Source organism: Falco naumanni, chromosome 6 (assembly GCF_017639655.2).
Source record: "Falco naumanni isolate bFalNau1 chromosome 6, bFalNau1.pat, whole genome shotgun sequence".
Lineage (NCBI taxonomy): Eukaryota > Metazoa > Chordata > Aves > Falconiformes > Falconidae > Falco > Falco naumanni.
In genome coordinates, this window is record NC_054059.1 from 70,616,262 (window position 1) to 70,643,003 (window position 26,742).

Genomic DNA, 26,742 nt, shown 5'->3' on the forward strand with positions numbered 1-26,742 from the left:
CCCTGATTGCCAGAGAGTGACCCCTTTGCCCTCAAAGGAAGGAGTTAACCCAAGGGGTATACACTCTAATGAACTGTGGCAATCCGATGTCACTCACTTTGTGGAGTTTGGGCGATCGAAATATGTGCATGTCTCTGTAGATACCCTTTCAGGTTATACTGTTGCCACGGCTCATGCCGGGGAAAAGAGTTGTGATGTTTGCAAACATTGGCTAACATGTTTCGCCATCCTTGGCATGCCCCAAAAAATCAAAATTGATAACGGGCCTGCTTATATAGCGCAACGAACTGCCGAATTTCTGCAGCAGTGGGGACTTCTTCATACTACAGGAATTCCTCACTCCCCCACCGGTCAAGCCATTATTGAAAGAGCTCATCGCTCCCTGAAGGACATGTTAAATAAACAAAGAAGGGTGGGCAGGGTTCAGGACTCTCCACAAGACAGATTATGGAAGGCCACCTTTGTTTTAAACTTTTTAAATCATAACAAAGATGACCAAACCTGTTATGATCATCAGTTATTCCTGCAGCAGGAAATGTCAGAAAAACCATCTGTTATGGTCCAAAACCTGGTCTTGGGGGAATGGGAGGGTCCTACGCGTCTAATAACGTGGTGTCAGGGTTATGCTTGTGTCTCTACAGGAAACCAGCTCCGATGGGTCCCGGTGTGTTGTATCTGGCCTTTCTTGTCATCCTCACTTGCGATCCAGGAAGAGGCTCCTATCACCCACCTGCTTCACCCAACACCAATGTCTGGCTCACCCTCACCAATGGAACCAACCAATCTACACTGTGTATTGCCATGACCAGCCCTGCGAACCCATTCCGAACGTGCCTGGTGGGCATTCCTCTCACCGAGGAGGAATGGGACTCATTGTATAATCAGCCCGTACAGGGGGGCTTGCGTCAGCCTGGGTGTCCAGGACCCAAAATGGTGGTGTTACAGAGGGTGAAGGTGCTCCGTGGTATAAAAAGAACAACTCAGGGAAAGGGCTTGATAAAATCAATAACTTTCCAGCTCTCCCATTAGAGCCTCAAGAACTGGAGCTACTGGGAATCATAAAAGCACCAGTGTGTTTTTACCTGAATCACACTAGCAGGCCGTATCTCGACAGCACAGGCCTTGACCTTACCAGTCAGTCAGCAGTTTACCAAAATAAATCTGCCTGGTGCAAGTATACCACTCCCAGAACAGAAAACCTGGGAATTTCCTCTATAGGCCTTCTGAACAATACCTTCTGGATTTGTGGGGACAAGGCCGGGATGGGAATTCTGGGCAGGGCAGGGGGGGGGTGTGCCTGGTACATCTGGTAATCTTTCTTTCTTCCACCCCAACGACTCGGCTGTTAGATATGGAAACAGTGCAGCACAGACCTCACAGCAGACCGTAACTCTCAGGTTGAGTTCTAGAGTGCAGCGAAGCACGTTTTTGCTTCTCTAATCCCTTCTATAAGAACAGCACATGTTCATAACTTGCTTAACAAATTAGGTTGCTGGCTTCCTAAAGAAAGTAATGCTGCAAGCGCTGCTCTTTCTGGCTTACTAGCGAATATTGACTCTGTCCATCATGTGCCGCTACAAAACCGAGCTGCTAATGATTTCATATTGTTAGCACAGGGATATGGGTGTGAAGACTTGGATGGGATGTGTTGCATGAATCTAATCAATTCACAAAAGCATACAGAATTTAAAAGCCTTAAACAAAGATCTGCAGCAGAGCCAGGGGCAGGATGCCTTTGGTCTCACAGGTGGGAAACTTTGGGCCGTGGGTCAAAAGTATTACAGGATTTATTATAATTGCTTTAACCACCTTATTGATATTTGCCTTATGTCTCCTATGCCTTTTTTCCTGTATTCAGCATTTAGTTGATCATAGCATAAGTCAGGTCATGGCCACCCAGCTACACATGGCCTTTGCATTGTCACAATTAGCAAGCAAAAAAGAAGAGGATAGAGAACGTCTGAAGAGAGATGTATGAGAGGAGTATGGAGAATGTCTAACCTGGCAGGAGATAAGAGAACAGCTGGGTATTGTGAAGGAGAGTAAGAAACATAAACATGGTTATCTAGTAGCAAAGAGGTGCTTGTAGTGATATATAGCTATGTAACTGCATGAATGTTTTCTGCCCTGATCCTGGTGGTACATACAGCTGGAATTTGTATCCGGGCTCAGAGATATTCAGAGATATAAATAGGAGCTTCTCTGTACAATAAAGTATCTCTGGTTGCATTAAAAAAAAAAAAAAAAAGTGATTTAATAAGACTTAGAAAAACAATTGTGAACATAGAAATGTTTTTTTTTCACTTACCCTTCTGTTTCTAGAAATACGCTTTTTTACCATGTGTGTTTTTCAGTTAAGGGGTAAAATGTGGAAACTAGTTGTTAGGATGACAACTGCAACCTAATCTAATTCCAAGCGATTTGAGATAAAGTGATATTCTGAATTTTGTTCATACATTATAATGGAGTGCTCAACTTTTTTATTTCTCTGTTTGGGTATAGTTCTCTATGTATATATAAAAAAAAAACAAACACCAAAAAAACCCCACAAACAAACCACAAAGCAACCAGAACATTTTGAGAAGCTTTTGTAGTTAACTCCTGCATTTAAGTCCAGTAACTGTTCAGCTGTTTGTTTAGTTCTAAGTTTTCACTGTATGCTTTCAGGTTCTTTGAAAAGCAGCAATAACAGTTGAAAAATTATTTAAAGTAAAACTTTGTTCTACACCATTTCCACTTCCATGCTTTAGAATGGAGACACTGTGAAACACTTGCCCAATTCTAAGATTTCAAGAGTTTTTAAGTGGATTTTCTCTTTTTCTTAGGATAGAAAATGTTTTGTAGCAGCTTATATATAGAATTTACAAGTTAAGCACAATTTTTCATGCTCATTTATTTGATTAGAAGTTTCTGTTAAAATATTTTCATAACATTTCCACAGCTTATTACATGTTCTTATAAGTAATCATAAACCTATATGTTGACCTCTGTATGGAATGCACTGATAACAAAAGTTTTACATTTTTTAAACCTGATTGAAATGTACAAATATACACTTAAAATAAGGCTAAAATCGGTACTTAAGTGATGAAATTAAAAAAAAAAAAAAAGAAAAAAAAGGGGAATGAGCAGTCCATAACATGTTAAAGCAACCTTTTGAAAAAAACAAAAAGGGGGAATTGTAGGGAATGGAGGCAGTGTGTTGTTTTGACATTGATAATGTGCAGCTGTGGCCTTGCTTTGACGATGTGCAGCAATGATCGTGCAGCAAAGAGGTAAATAACTTTGAGGGAGTATGAGAAGAAACCCGGATGAGACAGAAACAAAGGAGGAATGAGCTCTCACCTCTAGAAGATAAGGAAACAGAGCGAACAGCAGAGTCGCCTATAGTGAAGAGCGGCCGGGCGTGCGAACAGTGGAGTTTGACCGACAGTAAAGCTTTTAGCAGTGCCCATACAGGGTATGAACTTATAAAAGCTGTAATTAACTAACAATAAATGTTTTTGCTTCACACTCCTTGCAAAGTCCGTGCCTGGTACGCCACAGCACCCCCTTCATCCCTGTTGCTCATGCTGTGGGCATCGCGCCCCCTCCTCCGGCGGCTGGGGGCCGAGGGTGTTTAGGACCCTGGCCGCGCAGCCCCTCCCTGCCAGGGCTCTCCAGGGTTATTGCTTGGTGGGAGGTAGGTTCAGGGCTTGATGGTATGAATGAAAGAGAGAGAGGAAATCTGGACTGAAAAGCTCAAACTGGAATAGCTCGCCTGTCTCCAGGCAACAGGCCTGACGCAACCGCTGGAAAAAAAAAAAAAAAAGAAAGAACGAAAAAAAAAAAGTCCCTTAAATAAAAAAAAAACCACACACACAGAGATTTCTGAAGCGAGACAGGGAGGAGGATGAGACAGTCTCCTGAAGGCGCTGGTGACACGGCTCTACAAATACCAAGTTGGAGACCCAAGACTGAAAGCAGGAGCCAAGATGTCTGTGCCATCTTCCCTCTGACTCCGTCCCCGGTAAGTTTGTTGCTCGCATTGGCTTGGCCATGCTGGGGCTGGGGGGCACAGTCACCCTGGGGACACCCTGCTGCACCCAGGACAGGAGCTGTCTGAGAGATGCCTGGTGCTAAGAGGGGACCCCCGGCTTTTCCAGCCCTGTGGAAAGGGGTAGCAGCAAGGACCAGGTCCCTGGGGAGCATCAGGGTGGGGGTGTTGGGGACCCCATGAAGTCCAGCACTGTGGTCTGGCAGACCAGCTATGATGCGGTGGGGTTGGGAGTTTGCATTGCGTCCCCCCCACCAGCCACAATCTCCCATCTTGCCGAAATCCCCTGGAGATGGCTGGCACAGTGGGCTCCCCGTTGATGGGGGCAGGCTGGAAATCAGGGCAGGGGCTGAGGAGTCCTTAACGATGAGGCTTGTGGATTTTGTTCTGAGCTGGGAGCAGCATAGGGGTACTCACCACCTTCAGGGGGATTTTTCTGCACTGGATGAGGTGTAACAGGGAAGAGTTTGACCAGCTTTTGGGATGATCACCTGTTGCTTCTTCTGCCCCCTCCCCGGGATTTGCAAGAGCCTTGGAAACGTTTGTGGATTTGTGCAGTGCAGATATAATGGGATGAAGCGTGGTGGCCTCGCAGGGCGTAGCTACCTTTGATTTTTGAAGCAGGCACCGTGTGCTGAGCAAGAGCAGGTTTCTACCTGCTCAGATCTGGCCCTTGCAGCTCACATCAACACTGAGAGGGGAAAAAAATAATAAAACACCCAAAACTTCTTTCAGAGCCCTTTGTAACAGCTTGGGGCTAATTGCTAAAATAATACTGTCAGCCCACATACCCTCCCAGCGTAAGTATTTGTGCAAACCCAGCCAGCGTGCCCCGGTGTGGTGCACACTGCTGCACCCACAGTGCCTGCATCATACAGCCTGCACCCTCGCCAGTCCCCGCAGACCGACACCTCACCCGCAACGGGCACCAGCGCCAGGCTAAGGAGACCCCTCCCTATTTGCCTGTGATGCTCCTTGTAATATTCGGTACTGCTCTGCCTTCCTGGGCTTTTTTACATCAGTGACCTCAGAGGACAGGGGGGAAAATGGTTGAAAGCCAAGGACCTTCTTTCCAGCGAGGAGCTGTGTCCAGCTGATTCCTTTGGCTTTGTCTGCTCGTCCCCTGTACCCTCCGGGCTCCCCACTTTCCAGCGGGAACAAGCCTGTTCTGGCTGCTGTGGGTTTTCCCTCTGCCAGCCATCCTTTCAGCATACTGGGGCTGTTGCTGTTTGCATCTCAGGTCTCCTCTGCTTTTGGATGCAGTGGTACCTCTTCATGGGGGGATCTGTACAACATAAAAATCGAGCAGAATGGGAGGGATCTGACTTCTCCTGGGCTCTGGGCTTGCAACAGCTCTGCAGCCATTAGGTGTTTGCAAAATGTAGCAGAGACACTGCAGGAGAGAAAAAAAAAAGGGGGGGAGAAAAAAAAAAAAAAGCAGCCTTAATGTAGCTTTTCTGGGGGAAGGGACTGGGGGTCTGTTTGCAACCAGCTCGCCTTAAATAATATTAAATAACCAAGTGCAGCTCAGCATTGGGAGAAGGCAGGTCTGAATACAGAGGCTGTATGATTATTGCTCAGGCAGCCGCCAAGGCGAGTATTAGGATGGGACAGGGAGCATATAAAAGGGATTAGGGGATCACCGGGGGGGCTGACCCTGCTCCTCTGACGACTTCAAACTGGAGCCTCAGGCTCTCAAATGGGAGCTGGCCCTGGCACTTGTCTTTGCAGGGGGTGAGCTCAGTGCTGGGCAGAATGAAGCCAGAAAGAGGGTTTTTTTCTGAATACACACCCTTCTGCCTTCCATGCTGCATTTAGGGAAAAATAACTCCCTGTGCTAGTCTCCTGGGAAGAGAGCATTTCTCAGTCTTACCGGGCTCGTTCCCAAGGAGTCCCAGCCCTTCACATTACCCCAGTTTTACAGGCACAGAGGTCCCTGCCTGCTCCTTTGCTCTTTCCTTGCTGAGAAGCGGCTGCACTTCGGGTGGCAGAAGGCAAAATAAGGGAAAGAACTGGCTCTGCCAAGCCACAGCTCCTCTGGGGACATCTCTGGGGTCATGTTAGGTATGCCACCTCCAAGATTAGGTCCCAAAACCTGCTAGGACCCTGAGTCAGTGCATGGAGCGGTTCCCTTCACCTTAACAGACCTTACTAAAAGATGACTTGGGTGGACGGGGTTTCTTCTCCAAGAGCATGTAAACTTGCCTTTGCTGCTGCTTAGTCCCTTTCCCTCTAAGATCTTGTATTCACACTTGGGTTTGGCTGATGGGCTGAGAGCACTGACCCCATCCAGCTTCCCAGTTTGCAAATAGTTCCCACTCACTGGAAGACTGGTTTGTGGGAATGCCAAATATCTGGCAATGCCTGTTGTCATGCAGGATTTCCACATGAGGGAGTGGAGCTGGTCTGAAAATGGAGCTGCTAGGGTCTATCTGAAGCAGGCAGCAATCTCAATCCTGCTTCCTTGCAAAGATCCTGCTTTATTTTGTGCAGGGGATGCAGGAGGGATAAGATGTAGTTAGGCAGGAAGGTACAGATGTATTTATCGAAACAGGTTTTGACTCTGCTAGTGATGCTGGAGATCAGCCAGGGAGAAGTACCTCAGGGCAGGGAGTGCAAACTGGTCCCCTCTTATCTCTGCACTTCTGCTCTGCTCCTGGTCAAGCTGGTGAGTTTTCTGCAGCTCACCACTGGTCTCCCCTCGTCCCTTCATTGCTGTATTTAGGGGTCTTTCTGGAGGTCATTTGGGCAGAACGATGTGCCAGGGCAAACCCTCACCCTGCTCCAGGTCACACGTGAATGGAAACCCCAATTTCTTCCCTTTTTCCCCCGTGGATCTGTGAATGCCATAACATCTGAAGGGCTGAAGCAGCAGGAACGGCTGCTTCCCTGCTGCTGACCTTAGCATCCAAGTTGTCTGGGAGGTCTTCTGGGGGTTTGTTCATGGGAGTGAACAGGCAGGAATATCCAGGTGCACTCAGGATCCCATTAAGCTGGGTGCTGTACCCCTATGTCAGCCCACTGTGTGGGGCGGCTCTGTGACCACCTCTCCAAATCCCTGCAAGGACATTGAATTCTGGATCAAACTGGGGACAGAAACTTGGTCTCCTCCCTGGGCTTTTGTCATGTATTAGGCTGAAAGTCAGGTCCATGTGTGCGTGAAGGGACACAGCCAACATGGGCAACCCTGCAAGGAGGTCTGAAGATAGAGTCACCAGACACGAACCCGGCCCATGCTTGTGATGATCAGTTTGGTTGCTTCAGTGTCATCATCTTGCCCCTGAGAGAAGGGACAAGCTCATAGCCCCATAGAGTGAGGCCAGGAGGTCTCCATGAGCACTGTGTCCAGTGGGTGCTGAGGGCTCTGCCATGACCCCTCCTGCCTTTCATGGGCAGACCCCCTTCCATCCTGCTCTGACCGTTCTGAGCAGGCAGGCAGCACCTGGTCCCGACAGCACTGATTTCATCAGGAGCCTTTGCCCTGGAGCAAGTCCTGGCTTCAGGATTATGCAGGTCCCCAGGCTGCTGGAGTCTTCTCTTTTTAGGGGGAGGGAGGCTGAAAGTCACTTTGAGACAGGCAAGAAAGGCTTTGGGAACCAGATCAATTTTCTGCAGGAGCAGATTTCAGGTGCTGCAGAAAGGGATTAGGTGGCCAAATGCTGGATAATATAACCCAGGGAGATCAGCTCTTCTCTGACTCAGTGGGATGGCCAGGGGAGCAATTTGCTCTCCATTTCTGTAGGAGCCTTGTGCAGAGCCACATGCTGCAGCTGTGCTTCCTGGGGGGCTGTGTCGGGGGACTCCAGGGCGATGAAGAGCCAGAGCTCACCAAAGCCCACCCAGCACAGCAGCTCCTCTGCTGAGCGAGGTCATTTTGGCATAGGGAAAGGGGCGGTTCACAGGCAGCCTCCCTGAAAGGGAGCCACCAGCTCCAGGGAGCTGCAGTGTTGATCCAAATGGGTCTCTCATTCCCTCACCCGCTGTCTGGGGCCTCAGCATCCTCATTCCCCGGAGGATGCTTGCTCGGGAGCCTCCATCCACCACCCTGCAGCAGCCAGAGTCCTCCCTTACTCCATTGCTATGGCAACCCCCTTGCACAGGCATCTCCTCCTCACTGCCCGGCTGCCAACCTGCCAACCTGCTGCAGACCTCCAGGGGAGTCAGCCACCACCACCCCACACACACACACCCCCACACCCAAAACCCCCCATCCCTGTCACTTTGCTGTGCAGAGAAGGCAAGCAAACACAGCTCTCCCTGCACGGGGTGTGCATGCTCTGCACCCACCTCTCACTCCACTTCAGCAGTTCTTCAGCCCACTGTTTCAGGCTCAGGGTCCTCCTCACCCATGGAGACCTGCAGAGCTCAATGATGATGTTAGCAGGGGCAATTTGCTCTAGGCTTTTATTTTGTAGGAGCAAGGGGTGTCTGCAAGGCCCGCAGAGCGACAACTATGCAAACCCTTGGAGCAAACACCTGCAAATGGTGAGGGGAACCATACCCTGACCTCCATGGATCATAGAGGGTGTCCCTGCATTGATTATAGCGAGAACATGGGCACCCAGGTGAGATGGAGAGACCTGAAGATCCCACAAGTGAATTCTGTACATCTCTGAAGATCTTCAGAGCTTTTTTCCTGAAGGCCAGCTGCATGACCTGCCTACTCAGTGAGAGGGAAACTGAGGCATAGAAGGGGATGAAGTGATTTTTGAAGGTCATTATCAGGCTGAAGCATTACCTCTTTCCTGTTTACCCCATGCCAGAAGTGTCATCCATTGGCTATGTGGGCACACCTTCATCCTGCAAAAAGGCTTCTCTCAGCGTGGGCTTTTTTTCATACCAAGGCTTTTTTTCTTAGAGACTAGACAAGCAGGGTAATATAGACTCTTACAATCAGTGCTGCTCCTCTACAATCAAAAATGATATTACAGTAAGCTGAAGTCCACCAGGAATAGCGAAGGGAGAAGAATAATTTGGCCCCCACACCTCTGCCTTGACTGGTTGTTTTATTCAATCTGCCATTTCCCTCCCATTTCCATTCTGAGTGTTTCTGCCTTCTTTTTTTCCTTTCTTCTCCTAGACCTCTTGCTCCCCAGCATGTGACCTTTCAAAGCAATGTGTGCCTTTATTTACAGCCCTGAATTTAACAGGCTGTACCTGTGCTTGCCCTGGACCAGCACACACCAAACGATGCTGCTTCGTGCATGCCTTATGTTCAAAGCTGACCAGGGCACAGAGAGCTGATGGAGAAGGTACAGATGTATAAAACTTCTCAGGCATGCAAAACTCTCACAGGGTAAAAGGCTGTGCCTAACATCATGTTGTGAAATCTCCCTTTTGACTGTGAGCAGCATCTGAATTTATTGTTATTTATTTATATGGTGAACCATAACACCAGGCTTTTCTCACACCCCTGTACACCTTCCCTTGCCTCCTTACCCCATCACACCTGTTTGTTAGGGGATGTTCTTATGGCCCTCCTGATCCCCTGCTCTAATGCATGCACAGGGATGTCTGAGGGTCTGTGATGGGGACAGGCCTTTTGCATCTGCTTCAGGGTTGGAGGAATGGCTGCCACGGGAATTTGTGGTGCCAGGTTGTGCCGATGGACCTGGTTTCTTAGAGCACAGGACACCCCATGATCTTCACAAAGTGTGTCTGGTGTAGAAAAGAGCAAGATTTGCATTACTGACCTGTAACCATGCGAAAGTCAAACCTCAGGGCATGCCAGCTCCACAGAGTCTTGGCGTGGTAGGACTTCACACGCAATCCAGTCTCACAGTCCTGTTATTTCTCCATCCTGGATGTGTGCTTCTGATAATCCCTTTGCATGACAGCTGGCAGGGCAGGTGGGTTAAGTTGACTTCTTCAATGGAAATCTAACCCAATAAAGAAATTAAAGACAGTTTTGTGGTCTCAGTGACCTGCTGTGACCTGTGCCTTCAAGATTCCTAGGATTCATGCAAGGGAAGGAGGAAAACCCTGAGCAAAGGGTCTTAGTGAGGTGGGAGCAGACCCTCACCCCACTTTTGTGCCGAACCCCTGTTATCCCTAATTAGGCTTGAATGCTCTGAGCCTGGCAATCGTGATAACAAAGACAAATCAAGAATTAATCATTTAAATTCCATTACACCAGCCAGCCAGGGGGGAACTGAGCCTGGATCAGAGAGACTGGGAGTCTGTTCATTTGAGCCAGAGGCCAGGTTTGTTCTTGGTAGCTCTCAGGCAGCAAACAGGTTTGTATTACAGCCTCATACACGGACATTTTTCACATGCTTACCACTCTCAGATCTCTTTTTCTACAGCAGGTCTTTGACCCGAGTCCAAGATATTGATAGGAAATTAGAGTTGGCTTCTTTCTGTCATTTTTTAGTTTGGACAGGCTGGGGAACAGATGCCCCTATTTAGGGGTTGTCCCTACACGGTGAATGAAAAGTTTTGCATTGCATCAGGGAAGGGGTGAAGGATGGGCTGGATCGATGCAGTTTTTAGGGTAGAAAAATCAAATCCCTCCCCAAAGGGGCTGGTGATGGGGAGGGGGAGATGGCAGCAGGGTCATGACAGAGGGGATGCTCCAAACTGCTGTCCCGTTTTTGTGGTCCAATGCTGTAAATGCTAAGCTTTACCCAGGGCTCAAATAGCAAGGGCTTTTTCCACCCTGAGGACTTTATACATGCTGAAGACACAAGACAAAAGAGTTTGTAAGGGCTTTGCTTTGTAGCTGCGGCAGTTGAAAAAGTCAAGCTTACAACAAAAATACTATCTTTGCTAGGGGGTTCCCAAATCTACTAGCCCAGCGTGGAGCTGCAGCAGACTATTGGGCTGCTGGTTTTGGCCACCCCTAGCAATCTCCATCTCAAAGGACAGAAAAATTGCTCAGAGATGAGGTCTTTCAAGTCATTAGGTGTTTTCTTTTATTGATTTTGGTAGGCTGGAGCTGGAGGCAAGTGAAATTCATCGATATGCCCTCAGGTCTGCAGAGCATCCGTGCAAGAGTTGGTACAGGACCTGACTCTTCAACAGGACAGCCCTCTGCTTCCCCTCCATACAACTTATTTTTCAGGAGGAGGAGGAAAATTATTGGTGCTTCAGGCATGAAAGCCGCTGGCTTCAACCTGATATAGTATCTGTGTTTGCTCCCGCTCACTGTAAAATTCTCATTAACATAAGTAGGAGCAGGAACAAGACCACAACATGACTAATTCTCCACCCTCAGACTGTCTGTGTGTATATTATCAACTCCTTGTTCAGCTCATGTGCCTGCGCACAGTTGTGGGATAAATCTTGCTCTCTGTTGGTGTTTATTTTAAATTGAATCTTCTTTCTGAAAAGGTTTGAGAGACATAATTATGGTCTGGGTTTCAGAGTTACACACGTCTTTGTGGGCACAAATAGCAGGGAAAAGAATGGCTGAGTAACTCATATTGCTGTGGTTTAGTGTATCCAGCTAGAAAGCTGTGTAACTCCTGGCCAGTCTTTCTGAGCATGTTACCAGGCAGGCAAAAAAGTATTTTGTTTTGTGTTTGATGTGTAGATGAGAACTCTGGATCTATTCCTAGCTCAGCCATGGATGAAAATAGGACCTTGAGTAAGTGTCTTATCTGATTCTTATCTGATCCTACCATCTAATGAATGCAGAAGCTGCCTGAGCTTAACTCTTGCAGAGTAGTTTGAGTCCTCTGTCCCTCCAAGTCCTTTGGTTTGATAGATCAGCTTTGGGCACAGCTTTCCTGAGTCCACACATGCTGGCAGGAGGAGAAGCGGGGAGGAAGGTCCTGACTCCTCTATGCTAGGCCTCCACCAAGGTGTTTTCAAGGGGACCATTGGGACCATTCCCAGTGGGAAGACTGGACATGGCCAGTGATGGAAACCACAAGTGCAAGCCTCGCCGAGCACAGGCATCTGAACCCAAACCATGCCATCACCCCAGCTGCTGTCACACAAAAGAAGGTCACTTTTCCCAGGTCTTCTTTTGGCTCAACATCTTGGGAGAAGTTTGGGTTGTCTTACTTCACCTGCCTCTGTTTTGTCCAAGAGAAAAGCTGTAGGTTTGCCAGCCAGGAAATAGCAAAACGGCACACACAGACAGTCCAACAGCCAGAAACAGCCATTGCTGTCTGGAGAGGACATTGGGTTGTGTGAGACAGAGCTGGGGGGTCTGTGAATGTCTCCTGGCCTCTTTGGCAACCCTTTCATGGCCCCTTAAGACGGAAGATGTAGGTAACCAGAGCTTCCCTAAAAACTAGAGCCTGTCTGTTCCTGCCCCAAAAGCAGCCACATAGCTGAGGTGAAGTAACACTCCCCAGGAGCACCTTGGCATCGTGCCTCTTCCAGAGCCCTCTCTCTCCACTACAGCAAGACCTACCTCTCTTTTCTTGCTCCCTTTTCCTTCTCAAACTGGAAACCAACCCTATGCTTTTCTTCTAGGTGTTCATCCAAGGCCGGTGTGGTGCTTGAGTGGGAGCCACTACCACCTCGGCTGTCCTCTGAGGCACTGTGTTTTGGAACGCCGTGATACCTGGTCAGACCTTGAGGGTTTCCCATCCCCATCCCTGATCCTTTGCAGCCCACCTCTATGCCTTTTGACTCCCAGAGAGGATGTCTCTACCAAAAATCCAAATAGAAGAGGCACTGGACAGCATGGATGCTGGCTCTGGAGGTGCTGCTCCTCCTGATGACCACCTGAGGACCCTCAAGGCATTGACAGAGAAGCTGAGACTGGAGACCAGGCGCCCTTCCTACTTGGAGTGGAAGGCAAAGTTAGAGGAGCAGGCATGGAAGAGCCCCCAGCCAGCAGGAGAGGAGGAGGAGGAGGCAACTGAGGCCAAAAAGGCCACGGGTGAGACTGTCCCCTTGAGGAAGGTGCAGCTGCATCTTAATGGCAGCCCTGCCCAGGACAAAGTGACTCTTACATCAGGAAGAATAGGTGGCTTCGAGAGCATCGATGAAGCTTTGACGTGGCTTAGGAAGGAATTGGTAAGTGGTTTCCTGTCCCTGCTAGATAGCACACATTTTCAAGAGGAAAACAAACAAACAAAAAAAAAAAAAGAATGAGGAAACAAGTGACTCCTTGTTCCTACCTGCCTTCAGCCTCAGATGAAAAGGCAACAATCAATCATTGCATTTTCTGTGGCTGGCAGGGGCAGGAGCAGTCCAGGTAAGGAAAAAGATGAATGCCAGGGCATCTATAACCTCAGAGAAGGAGCTGGGCCAGTCTCAGCATCCCTGCTGGGATCCAGCAGGCTGAGGAAGTATGGTTGCTTGTGCTGGTTAGGACTTGTTAGCAATTTGCCCCCTTCCCTTCTTCTCTAATGATATCTCAACACTCAGATGAATTCAGCAGGTATGAACATACCATGAATACGTGTATTATGTGATATGCACTGACGGTGTAATGACACTTCTCTGATGAGCATCATGAGGGGATGCTTCATCAGGCCCAGAGAAAGGAAGCATGACTAGATCCATCCCCTGGATCTGCCCTTGCAGCTTGTGGCTGTTGGTGGTTTAGGAACTCCCTCAGTGGGACACTGTATGCTGACCACTGCATTTAACAGCCATTAGTGGATCTAACCTCCAAGTGTTTCCCTAATTCCCCGTTCTTCTTTTTCTTTCTTTTTAAACTCATAACTCTTTATAAGATCTTGTGGTACCCTGCTTCCCCCCACACTGTTTGTGCATGGTGAGACCAAGTGCTTCCTTTTGTTTCAAACTCTTGTGGGATCCCCTTATTCTGACCATGTAATACATTAATATTCACTTTTTCTCCGGTATGTGTGATGCCAGAACCTAATCTCAGACCCCTCCTCATCCAGCTCTTACAGGTCTATCATCTATTCATTACAGGTCCATCTCCTGCTTCATTAGAATCTATTCCATATTTCTGTCACCCTCCCATCCCAGCCTTGGGCCCTATCTTACACATATGTTTATTTCTGGTAGTTATGAACTGGTAATTTCACAGAGAGGAAGTCAAGGCAAAAATGCTACACTTGTGCTGGGAAAATACTCAGAGCCAGGGCACAGGTGCTGGAATTCATCTTTTACATGTTGCTGTCATGGTCTTTGGCACAAATCTGACCTGTGCCAGCTAGTGCTGACCCAAGCAGTTCCCACCCCAGCTCAAGAGTCAGCACAGCCTGGGGATAATTCCCAGGAGGAAGAGTGGATGCAGCACATCTTTTCTGGAGGCCACAGGGAGGTCAGTAGGATGGACATGACAGGATCAGGGCAGCTGTTCTCAGGGCTGGAGAATGGGCCCTGGTGCTCTTAACAAGTGTAGGAGCAAGGAGACACCAAGACCACAATTCCCAGTAATCCTTCCTTTCTCCTCACTAGAATGAAAAATCTTCATTATTTGGCCCACACTCGGCCACGTATGTTGCATGGCTTTGTTTCTGTTGCCTAACTGGAAGTCTACCTGTGAGTCCCACCAGCATTTGCAAGTGTTTTGATAGCAGCAATATTTGGCACAGGGTCCCAGGGGTCCGGGACATCATTTGCAGTTCAGATGCAATTGTGAAAATGTTCCTGTGCAAATGCTTTCCTTCTGATAAACACTGAAAATCTTTGAGGAAAACATCTCATGCACAACAATGAATAGCAATTTTCAAAAATTCTCTGCAACTTTTGCTTCAGATAATATTTATTAGTCAACATTTTGTGGCTCTTGCTGTATTCACCCAGATAGATTGATGTCTAGAGAAGTTATTTACAGTGGTGGCTCTGGATGCCACAGTTCTGGTGGTTGAGCTGTTTCTCAAGACCATGGCTTTCAGAAAGCAGGTACAGTGCTTTCAGGAATCCAGGACGATTAGGAAGAATCCAGGCCTATTTTGAGCTGATCTCCTCAAATCACCCAGCACTCTGGAGAGAGACATCTGAGACTGGAATCTGAGTCTGTACTTGCATCAGTGATGCAATCTTAAATTCACAGTGCACTTGATATAACCCCCAAATCTCAAGATGCCCAAAGACAGTAAGAAGAAGATTTTCCTTCTCAGAACCCTGGATTTTAAAAGATTTGGTTTGTTCTTTCAGTTGCTGCCCATGATGGAAGAACCATAAATTGCCTCAGAGTCCAAATCTACCATTTAGGCTGGGGTGTGGTATATAAACCACCATCTGACAAAAACTAAAAGTTTAAATTAAAGAAGAAAAAAGGCAAAGCAAACTGTAATTGTTCCTCACTTTCCATTTTCCTGCCTCTTAATTATACCAGTCTTTGCTGGATCTGGACATGACTCGTGTAATTTAGAACAATTTCTCCAAAAGAAAGAGATGTATTTGACTGACCACATTGCTAAATAGCTATGTTGGAGGCACTATTGCTGGCTAAAAGCTGCCAGCAACACAGTGAGAACACAGCAAGGCCATCGCATCACAGGATTCTGGAGCAAAAAGATGCATTTCACATTACATTTCAAGGGTGAAACCCAGTTTCTTTGCAAATAAATGGAATGAGCTGCCACGCATCCCAACACAGCCAGTGTTTTTCTTTGTTTATCCCCAGGTTATGATAGTAAAGGAGTCAGGAAGGCTTCATAGCAGGATAGGGTTATGTCTGAGTTTACAGATTTATTTAAAGGCAGTAGCCAAGGCCAGAAAGGGCAGCATCTCTCAGACAGCACCCTGCTTGGGGCAGCCAGGTGGGACACCAGCACCCCACACCCTGGCTAAGGCCACCCTAAGTGGGTAATTCATTCCTCTGGTCTGATTTAATGTAGGAGACCACAGACCTGGGAGCAACACACAACCCAGCCTTGCCCCAGGCAAGTGTTGAGTATCCCGGGCAGTTTTCTGATGATCACCCAAAAATGATCCAGTAGTCATAACCAGGGTGAAACCTGCCTCTTCCACGCTATCCTCTTCTGCAGGGTGAATTCTCCCTAACACTACACAGTCCTTCATGAGAAGTCATTTTAGGGTATGTAGGATTCAACTGTCCATTAAAAGGGCAAAAGCTTGTGAATGTGGAGATTTCTATCCAGGGAAGGAGTATGCCATCCATGTCCTTGCTGAATGAAATGCAATGATGCAGGGAGTGCAGCTCTGTCACCCACACGGTGCAACCTTCATCCACAGCTACCAGCCCGTTCAGGGTGGGTTATTTCAACAACATGGCCCCAGCATGGTTTTGGCTTGTACCAGATAGTACCCTGCCAAACAGAGCTTCAGGAGTCTGGACATGCTGGGGACTGCTCTCAACAAGCAATTTGTATGGGACCACCCAATTTTGGAATTAACTCTACTCCAGCCAAACCCAGTACAGGCAGCAAAGTGAATTTAGCAGTGTGTATATGCCCAAACTTCCCCTTGGCCGTGGTGCTACAGAGCAGGACATGTCATGGGTTAGTTGCCTGATGAATTGATAGCCCAGGAATGCCCAGCTTTAAAATTAGTTACCCATTAAATCTGAAACATCACCCTTCCACAAAAGGCGTCATCTAATGCTGCAAGGAATTTGTGTCTTCAGAGTCTGCTCTGGTTCAGCTTCAGCCAGGCTCAGGCTCCTCACATTCAGAAGTGAAGCAAAGGAAAAACCCAAGATCTTTCCTGTGCATCTGCTGCTTCACCCCACATGACCTGTCCCAGGACCTGATTCTGCACATAAGTCCTGGCCGTGGTTTATAGGACTGACATATGCCCACTGAGCTCCTGCCAGCCACGTCAGCTGGGACCTGCTGAGAACCTAGCTCTGAGAAGCTAATTTATTGACATGAAAACTCCTGCTCTTGTTTTTGCACTGAGAGGCTCTGTGTAGGTGTATGAGCAAATTGCAGCACTCAGCATGCACTGAACTGCCTGGGGCTGGAGCACTTCCCTCCCCAGCTCCTCCTGCCTTTTCTTTGCCTTCACATTTGCCTTTGCACTGTCAAGTGTGGCTGCTTTTCATCGATGCTGAAAGTAAAGCCAGACCCAAGGATCAGAGTGGTCAGACTGTACTTTCCTCTTTGGTTTTGAAATTTCTCAGGTTTTACAAGTTCTAAACTTAAGCCCTCGAACTCCTTTTCCTCTTAAATGTGGTTAAAGAACAAAGCTATGAACTGGGACATCTTAGGATACTTCTGACTTTGTCACAGTAGGAAAACATGTTTTCCATTCAAATTCATCTACGTTTGGCACTGAAATCTGAGGTGTGTGAGCCAGAATGCAGGAAAGGGTATTGAGAAGGGACACAAATGCCTGATGCTCTCTCCTGGAAAACTGTAAACCACCTGTGTCCTGTCGGTCAGATATTTATTATTAAATATTGACTGTTATTATCTCCATTTGGGATACTGATATTGGCTGAGCAAGTACTTAAGTGAACTTAAACTGATGGGCACCAAACGGTGTTGCCATGAGCCTCATTGCAGATTGTTCTGTGGTCGTGGGAGGTGAAGAGGAAGAGAAGGAGTCTAATGCACAGATATGGTGATGGAGAGTGGCCTGCGTTGGAAGTTCTCTGCTATGTAGCAGGTCCGTGAAGGATTTATCTGTATTGGTATTTAAAGTAGTGAAAGAACACAGGCACAGGCACCAGAACAGGGTCATCTCTACCGTTAAATTGCTAGAGCTGGGGCACAGTTTAGGAGTTATCACAGACATCCCCAAGGGGCAGTTTGGGTGCAGCCACACTGTTTTGGAAGGAGAGGGAGTTTCATGGGGTGGTTGTGGCTTTATGTGTGCAGCAGAGAGGTAATGCAGCTGAGAAATTCTGTGCCCTTCTCTGTAAGCCCACTGAGATGTCCCACTGTTCACCTCACTCAGATGCTAAACTTCCAAGCTCGTCCGCTGGCAGTGGGCTTTGTCCTAGGTACACCATTCCCAATCCTGAATGCATTTTAGCACCCCTTAATTTAACAAAAAACAGAGGTAACTACCTCACTCAGGAAAGGCAGTAGGAAGATTAATTCTGACAGAGTCAACACAGACTGAACTCAAGGCTGAAGGAGGGTGAGATTTGGGACCCACATTAGGCTTTGCATGTGTCAGTTGGCAAAAGTATCCTGGACTTTGGTGTTGTGTAACTCCCAGGCACTGCAGAAGGAGATGAGATACCTCATTTGGGGCTGCGGGTTGCACCACAAGGGCGTGAACATCTGAAATTAAGAGTGGCAGGTGGCATCTGAGCACCTTTGAAGATGAAGCCTTAAACAAAAACATAGACATAACCGACTTCCCTGAAGTGTTTGGGAAGAGTCTAATAACTGGCCTGCGCTTCTCCGTGCTTTAATCCAAGTGGCTGCATTCAGTTAGGAAAGCACTGGTTTAAATTTAACTTTCTTTTGATCTTTTGGAAATAAAAAAGGACTAGCCCCATGGGAGCAGTTGCTTCTCTACAGACCATCACCCTGAGCTTCATGGACCACAGACTGGGACTCTGTCCATGGGTCATTTCTCTTTTGGGAAGAAGTCCCAAGGAGGTCCACATCTCTGTGCCATGTGGTGCTCCCTGCTGATACATGCCCCCATAGCAATGCAGAGAGAAGATGGACCACCGGCAATGAGGACATTGGTCTGTGACCATATGGTTAAGGCAAACTTAAAAACAAGTCTGGGCTACACCATCAGCTACTTCTAGCTATTTGGGCTAAGCCACCTGGACTGGACAACAGGCAGGGATGCATCTAAAGCTTTCTCTCCCTCCCCCATATTAAATATCCCTGGAAGACTGATGCTTAATCCAAACAGAAAATCCTTCCTTGGTTCATAAGATCTCGTGGTCCAGCTTTGTGATTCAGTCTAGCAGTTGCAGTAGCTCCTCTGCCAGGAGGGACCTGAGTTGGGTTCCCTCTCCCACCCGGGGAAGTTTGAACCAGTAGCCTGTCCATCCCAACAGCATGCTCCAACCATGCAGATGACAGACAGCTCTCCTGTCAGCATCTCCACCTACATGCTGGAGGTGGGTGTGCAGAAAGAGGCGGAGCATGTTGCAAAGTGATTTGTGTGAGCAAGACATATCTAAGGCTTTTCCTCCATTTGGCATGTAAGACTCGAAGGAAGCAAAAAGCATGGCTTCTGCTAGGTGCTCCCAGTGGGTTTCTCCAGGACATTGCACAGAGTGTTTGTAATCATGCTGTTGTCCCACACAGATGAACTGGTGCATCAAGTTACTTTGTGGTGACTGGCCCTGTGGGCAAACCGTGTAAAACGAAAACCCATGGCTTCGCATGATTTGGCTCCTGTAATACCATTATCTCTCTCCAGAAATCTTTGTGGAGTTCTGCTGACCCAACAGGGCTCCTTATAAAAGGAGGTCATTCATCATTTCTAGTGATGGTTTGGTCCTCAGCATGGGGTGGATTGAATGTTTCTAGTACTTGTGAGGAGCCTCTGGGAAAGGGAAAGAGAATGAGGATTTCTGAGTTCTGACCCAAATTCTGCTAATATTCTGGGTGGTTTTGAGCAAAGCAGGATTTAATGGGACAAGTACATGGTGGGAGGAGAGGGTGTTTGCATCTCAAGTCAAACCCCAGTGATGAGCGTGAAGAGAGAGAGGGTATGTTCTGCAAGGCAGCCCACCCTTCCTGCCCACAGTGGGGCCTTTCATGCCCTGCTCCCTGCCCAGTTGTCACCCCATCGACCTACCTCCACAGGACCTGTCATCATGCAAGGAGGTCCCAAGCCCTCGGAAAGATGAGGCAGGTTCCTAAGGGGCACAAGCAGTGACAGCCCTCATCCCCTGTGCCACCTCCTCATTGTGCACATCACCTTTCAGTCAGCCATTGCCAGGCTTTGTTCCTCACCTATCTACCTTGCTTTCCTGGAGGACAGAAGAGGTCTTTATCCCCCTGGGAAAGCCTTGGCTGGTAGCGCACATCCAGCAGGTGACCCCTGCTTCCCCATTCAGCCCCAGAGCACAGCCAGAAAAGGTTGTGTCCAAGGTGGTGTCACAGCCTAGGTGATCACTGTAGATGGGTGGTTTGCCCCATGCCACATTGCCCCCACCCTACAGGTGGACCAGTGAGCCATGTGGCTGGCTCAGAAAATGTCAGGGTCACCAGGTCCAGTGGGGAGAAAAAAGGGTGACTAGAGATTGAGCACCTGAAGGACATGCCCTGGAGGGCTTTGTCTTCCACATTGCATGAAATGAAGAAGGCTTCCTCAAAAGACAGGGAAAGCAAAAACCAGTTAAAATGTGGAAATCTGGCTTCAAGGGAAAAATAGCAATCTCCAACTCATATCCCTCTCTACAATGGCCTCATAATTAATTTCTAAACCCTTTTTGGCTGTGGTGGTTTTTTTAGTACCACACTCTTTGAAACATTCAATGAAAGCAGTTGCTGACATTTATTATGTAGTTTGATAAACTGACAAGACAGAACAACCAAGGGTCAGTTCAATAATGCCCGCGATTGCCTTCCTGATAAAATTTCAAGTTGCAGCTTCTGTTGTGAAACAGGGAAAAATATCAACAAAATGAATTTTTTTTCATTGCAACTCAGGTGGGAGAAGAACAACCTGTCGAGTGGCATTACTCTGCTTGGGGGCACAGGCTGCAAGGTCTGCAAGGAAATAGTGGTTTTTTGAAGCAGGTAAATGGGCACAACCCTGCCAACAATTTGAGAAAGATTTCCTAGGAGAGAGAGATTCACTCAGAGATTGGTACCAAGGTGACTGGATCGTCTCCAGGCAAGGGAGCTGGAGCACAGTTGCTGGCTGAGAGCACTAGGCAAGGTTCTCCAGGATGCCTCCATGGTGCAGGACTGAGAAAAGCCTTGCTTGGCTTGGATTAACTTTCATTATACTCATGTCAGGTCTCATCTTAGGCTCTGAGCACAGCATTGCAAAGGGTTTCCTGACAGGCACACAAAACAGCTGGAGCAGAGCCAGGCTTCCCTCCAAGCCCTTCAGCCTCCTAAGGTGGCTGCTTCACCTTGCTGTGAGACTGGCAATGCTGCAAGGGGTGGTCCCAGCATCTTTGAAGGCATTGCCTGGAGGAGGAGGGATTATGCCACAAGCTAGAACAACCCTGAAGCTGTTCTGGTTCATGTCCTTGTTGCAGCAGCCCATGCATGAGACATTGGAAAGGTCTCATGTAGGCATACCAGGGCCACCTGTGGAGCCTCTCAGGGGGAATTTTCCCTCCTCCCTTCCCTTCTGCAGCTTCATGTATGAGCCACCAGACCAGGAATACATTTACCCACTACCCCTAGAGCTACATCTGTACTTGTAAACTAAACAGCTCATTTTCAGGCCTAGAAGCAAACTGGTATGATCTAACCATGTCCATGCTGTTAAAATCCAGACAAGGGGTTGTAGCCCAGATGCTTGCTGAGGGTTAATCCTTCTGGGTTGACTCCTGAAGAGTGCCTGTGGGGAAACACTTGGGACTGTAAGACCTGGCCTCAGCTCAAAGGATTCCAGAACCTTGCTCACAATTGAGCAGAAAAGAAGACTTTGTTGTGATATGCTGTTTAATGTATTGCTGTAGATGTAGTCTGGGTCTGATCCTGAGCTTCTCGTTCAAACCACAGGGAGCCAAGAAACCAGTGAGGCAACCTAAAGGAGTGAGGTAAAGGATGGGTTTGGGGTCAGGGCAGCTCTACGGTGCAGCTGGAGGTGAACTCAGGGCATCATATCATGCACTGAGAAGTTGGTGAGGACAGGACTTACCCAGGGAGCCACTGGGAGGAAAAAAAACACAAACAAAACAAAATCAGGAGCCTTGGTGCCGAGGGGTTCCTTCCAGTGCCAGTTTGTGTCCTGCAATGTAGACCACACCAGGGAAAGAGGGAGGACATCACATCAGAATAGATGCAGAACTATTTTCCAGTTTTGCCCCCTCCTTGTTTCCAGCAGTTACAGAGATTTAAGCCACAAAGTTTGCCAAGAGCTGTTCGGCTTCTCTCCTGCCACCTTCTTTTTTTTGCAGATTTTGTGGTTTGTTGCTTTTCTGTGCAGAAGGATGTGGGGTGAGAAGTGGGAATTGTCTTCTTGGCATCTGCTGTTCTAGCTCTGCCTGCTTCTGTTCCCCAGACAAAGGTTTATTCTTGCACCAAGTGTTCACCTCCTTCCTTCACCACCCCCAATATCCTGTGGCAATAAATATTCTGCTTAATTATAAGTTGGAATAATAATAAAAAAATATCTTTTCTTTCATCACTTCTGAATCTTCCACCTTCCAAAGTTAGGCGCCAGGGGAGAAAAAAAATCTCCAAAACACTTAGCTCATTAGCCTGCGGGATAGTTGTTCTCTCTCCTGTGGGAAACCATGGAGGTCCCATCCTGAGAGCCAGTTCAAATCAGTGAGATAAGCCAGGGGGGATGTGGAGGCTCATGTTCCTGACTGTTGTGAAACAGCTCTAATTTATGCAGGCTGGAAACCTGGGCCAAGTATTTGGGGATCGGTTCTCTGGGGTTCTTTTAATTGGTCCTTTCCACCTCTAATTGCTCCTTCTCCCTGTGGCTGCTCCCTTATGAGCAAAATTAATTTGGGCTTTGCTTAAGGTTGAGCTGGAGGCTCGGAAGCCTGCCCTGACGTATACTCAAGCCAACAGCCTTGGCATGGCTGGCTTTAATTCCACTTTCCTGGTGCTCCTGAAAACCTGGGCAGGCACAGCCTTCCTGAATGCTAAAAATTCACCGTCCTGAGTGGGCATTTGACTGGGATGCATTGCTGGCTTGGAACTCCCCTGTCTCCCTCCCAGTTATTTGCAATGGCGTAGCATCTCTAGATGAGTTACATTTCCAGTGATCTGGTGCGGTCTTTAGCAGAGAGCAGCACAATGAGCAAATTTGCTGTGCCTCTGCCAATATCTTCTTCCCTCCTCACCCTCCATCTTGTGTTTCAGGCAGAAATGCGCCTGCAGGACCAGCAGCTGGCAAGGCAGCTCATGCGTCTTCGCAGCGACATCAACAAGCTGAAGATCGAGCAGACCTGCCACCTGCACCAGCGCATGCTCAATGATGCCACATATGAGCTGGAGGAGAGGGATGAGCTCTCCGACCTCTTCTGTGACTTCCCACTCATGAGCTCCTTCAGCCTCTCCACACCACTGAAGCTCATTGGAGTCACCAAGATGAACATCAACTCCCGCCGGTTCTCGCTGTGTTGAAGGGGGGAAGGAGAAGGAAGGATGGGGGAGAAAGCGAGAGAGGACTGGGCAGCACCAGCGCTCTCTCCACCTGATGGCTGGGTGAAAAGAGGCCAAAAAGGAGCAGAGGGAACAGGAGCAAACAGGGAACCCACAACTGGTCTTGGTGGCAGGGTGGAGCAGCAGAGTGAGGCACTGAGATGGCCCAGAGATGCTTGTTGAGAAGACAGGACCTGCATGGAGGAAGCGTGGAGAGCATCTGAACCCAACTGTGCACTTAGCCTGCTCCTTTGCAAAGTCTTTTCTCCTCCTCTTCCCCCCACAGTAACTAAGAGGATGCAGCTCCAGTGTGGTTGGTTGTACTCAAAAATCAAAGAAGGGCATCAAAGATCAGCCACAAAGCAAAGTAAAATCCCTTTTCCCTTCCTCTTTACCTCCTCCCAGGCTAGAGTCGACTCATCAGAAAATAAGTCACTCTCCTCCATGGATATCTCCTTGGATATCAATCTTCAGCCTCTGCTGACCCAAGCACAAGGTCCAAGGGGCTATTTTTGGTGGGAAGCTGATTTCTAGTGGAAAGGAACCCTCCTAGCAGGTGAGGGACTGTGGTAGGCAGCCCCAAGAAATGGTGAGAGAAGGAAGAAGACTTGCTCTGTTGAGTCCAGTGTACTCTAGCTTGATTTTGACTGTGGTATACATTATGGACAGACACATTTATATAGAGAATACAGCTGGACAGAAGTCACCTGTGTGCCCTAGAAGGCATACCCAGAGCAATATGTGTTTCTGATCTTGTTGTCAGCAGTGACCACAAGACACCGTGTGGTTACCCCCACAAGCAGTAAAGCAAAGGAGGTGACTTACACCCAAGACATCCCATATCAGAGAAATCACCCCAGGCTGACATTCCCTCAGTAGCAGCACCAGCAAATCCTGGATCCTCTGTAGCAACACGCATCCATCAGAGAAAGGAACTTCAAGAGGAGAAGAGGGACTTTTATATAATGAGCATAAAGCGTGACTATAAAATTAAAAGGAGAAATATTGCTGCGATGAGCTTTGGACCTGCAGCAAACACGTGGGATTCCCTCCCTGCTTGGCAGTATGTCAGATGGATGTTATATTTTCTTGCCTTTCAGTGCACACAGATGTACACCTGCCTGTATGTGACGTGGTGTGGAGGGCAGAGTGTAGCCCAGCAAGGGCAGGGACTCAAGAAGTCTAGCCGTGGCAGTCTGACACCCAAGGCAGTTGGTCTAGAGCAAGTGTGGGTGCCTCTAGGCTCTCCCTCCTGTGCCAACACCACTTCTGACCGTGTCAGAGTGGTACAATCTCTCAACCCATCACTCTAGCCCAGCTCAGCTCTCCACCACATGCCCAAGCAGAGAGCTCTGCAGCTGAGTGAACATGACTGTCTCCACACAGCACTACCCTAGGCCCTGGGGATAAGCAGGAGATGCAAGCCAAGGCTGAGCTGGAAGCTGTGTAGCTGTGTTGATGTGCCTGTACCTGACTGTGTCTGTAAGCTATGTGTGTGCATAAGTTGTTGTGTGTGTGCATGTGAGCCCGCAGGATGCCTCTTTCAGGAGGTTGATTGGTGGACCCATCTCTTTGCTCCCAAACGTGACGTGAACCAGAATCCAATGAGATTCTGACGTGCCTGGGAAGATGCAATGAGGCTTCAAGACTTGGGGTTTCCACAGAGAGCTTAGGTCGATGCAGAGAAGATAAGTTAATTCATCTGCCTCCACAGGTCTCCTTTGGAGCAACAAATGAACATCACAGAAGGGTTCATAGCCACATGGGGACTGGCAAGGGACCCTGGAGCTGAGTTCAGTCCTCTGTCTCCCATAGTACATAGCCCCTCAGTGATGCCTCCCCCTCCACTTCAAAGCTCACTGAGTATCTTTTCTTTCTGCTAAGGAAGGAGGTATTTGGGGTGCTGGAGCTCTGTCTATACCAGTAAGTTACTCAGTGCCATGCCTGGGTGTTCAGTCTTGTGCTGCCCAGGTGGTGAAGGTTTAACTGGGTTGTGGCCAGACTGCCAGTTGGCCCCTGAACAAGACAACCTGTCACGATGCCATTTAGCTTGCTAGTAGAGAAATAGTCTTATTTCCCCGTGGACATCTTGAAAAAGAAAGTCTCTTTAAAATTCTTCTTTGTTTACTTTTTTAATTCTAAAAATACAAATCAATTCATGTCTCACATGTTGACTTTCAGAGGCGTTTTCGATCAAAAGATAGCAATGATGACTTTTCAGTGACAATAATGCCTTGGAAGAGAGGGACCAGCTCTCTCTAGGATCAGCTAGAGTCGACTGTAGGGTGGACCTGCCTGTGGGCTCTTGTCTGGTAGCCAAACGTAGGAGGTTAGTACAAGCACAGTCTTAGGAGGTCATTATATATGGCATTAGAAATATCAGACGTCTGGGTTCCAGACATGTATTTTCTGCATCAAGTGGAATGAGGGATGGCTATAACTGCCAGCTGTTTGTCAAGATGCACAATTTTTTAATTATAAAAATATGTCTGTATTGATTTCTGCCTCTGGTCTCTCACTGTGTTCAGTGGCTCCAGCTTTGCCTGGAGAGTGGTTGGGGAAGCACCAGTCTGGTGTGTTCAAGGTTTACAGGTGTGCAAGGTTTCCAGTCGGGTTTTTCTATCCATGGACATCACTGGGGCACCCTTACATAGCTCCATCAGCAATTGCTCTGCCTTGCAGTCTGGAGGAGATGGGAAGAAATCAAGGGAGTACTTATTACATATTTAGACAAAAATGTATGGGAAAGCAAGCCAAAAAAAAAAAAAAAAAAAAAAAAAAAAAAATCACTCTTTTATGTTAGGTGCTGTTTTGTTAGTCAGCCACTGAGTGAAAAGTGGATCCAGGCACCTAAAAATTTAACAGGCTATGGAAGAAAAATAAATAGAAGTATATCTCATTTTTGCTGAACCTTGTTTAAAAAAAACAAGTCATCCAAAAGTTGGGTGAGCCTTGAGAAAAATGAGCATAGGGCACTGCTCCCACTGCAAAATTCCCAGAAAGGAGCCCCCAGGTCTCAGCTGTCTGCAATGAGATGATTCACGCCCTTAAGTGCTGGTTCTTCTCCTTGTACAAGTGGCTCAGAGCCATGTCCCCTTTCCTAGGTGATCTACGATGTCTACAGAGAAAGGCTGGTGGCAATCAAAGCTGATGTTTCGGGGGTTCATCCTGAAAATATGCTATAACATGACCACATTTAATGTGACCCGTTTAATGTGGACCCCCAAACCACGGCCATGGTATCTCCACCTGGAGCACCAGTGGCTGCTGCTGTTGAAGCAGTGATCTACCAGACTTTGATTCAAGGGCTATCCACAACCACTCAGCAGTGAGACATTTTTCTCGCTGAAGTTAAAGAGCAAGTTTAAGCCTAGTCCATGTGAATACTTAACTGAATTTTTAATTTAGATGGCCAGACTGGAAGACCATGGATATCTCCAGGCTAACTAGAAGACCAAATTTCAGATTATTTTTTTCTGAGCAAAAAACCTCAACGCAAATTTTGGAAGGGGGAGGAAGTCAGTCTAGCATTTTAATTGGTTACATTTTGCTTTTACTTTCAGCAGTTCTAAAAATCTTAAATTAGAAATGAAACCATTAACACCTCATTTTCATTCAAACATTGTTATATAATAAGCAGTCAAA

The 26,742-nt window shown here is 47.7% G+C and overlaps 1 protein-coding gene across 1 annotated transcript; it reads left to right on the plus strand.

Annotated features, from left to right (window-relative positions):
• The first annotated feature begins 3,828 nt into the window (after positions 1–3,828).
• On the plus strand, positions 3,829–25,568 carry FAM167A (family with sequence similarity 167 member A). The gene is made up of 3 exons (XM_040597110.1): positions 3,829–4,009; positions 12,464–13,012; positions 22,816–25,568. Exons 2-3 carry the CDS (start codon positions 12,635–12,637, stop codon positions 23,077–23,079), a joined length of 642 nt encoding a protein of 213 aa, XP_040453044.1. The 5' UTR covers positions 3,829–4,009; positions 12,464–12,634; the 3' UTR covers positions 23,080–25,568.
• The last annotated feature ends 1,174 nt before the right edge of the window (positions 25,569–26,742 follow it).

Coding starts and splice junctions, on each gene's coding strand:
- FAM167A (XM_040597110.1), top strand. CDS start 12,635: ATGTCTCTACCAAAAATCCAAATAGAAGAGGCACTGGACAGCATGGAT. Junction 13,013..22,815: donor CGTGGCTTAGGAAGGAATTG/GTAAGTGGTTTC, acceptor CTTGTGTTTCAG/GCAGAAATGCGCCTGCAGGA.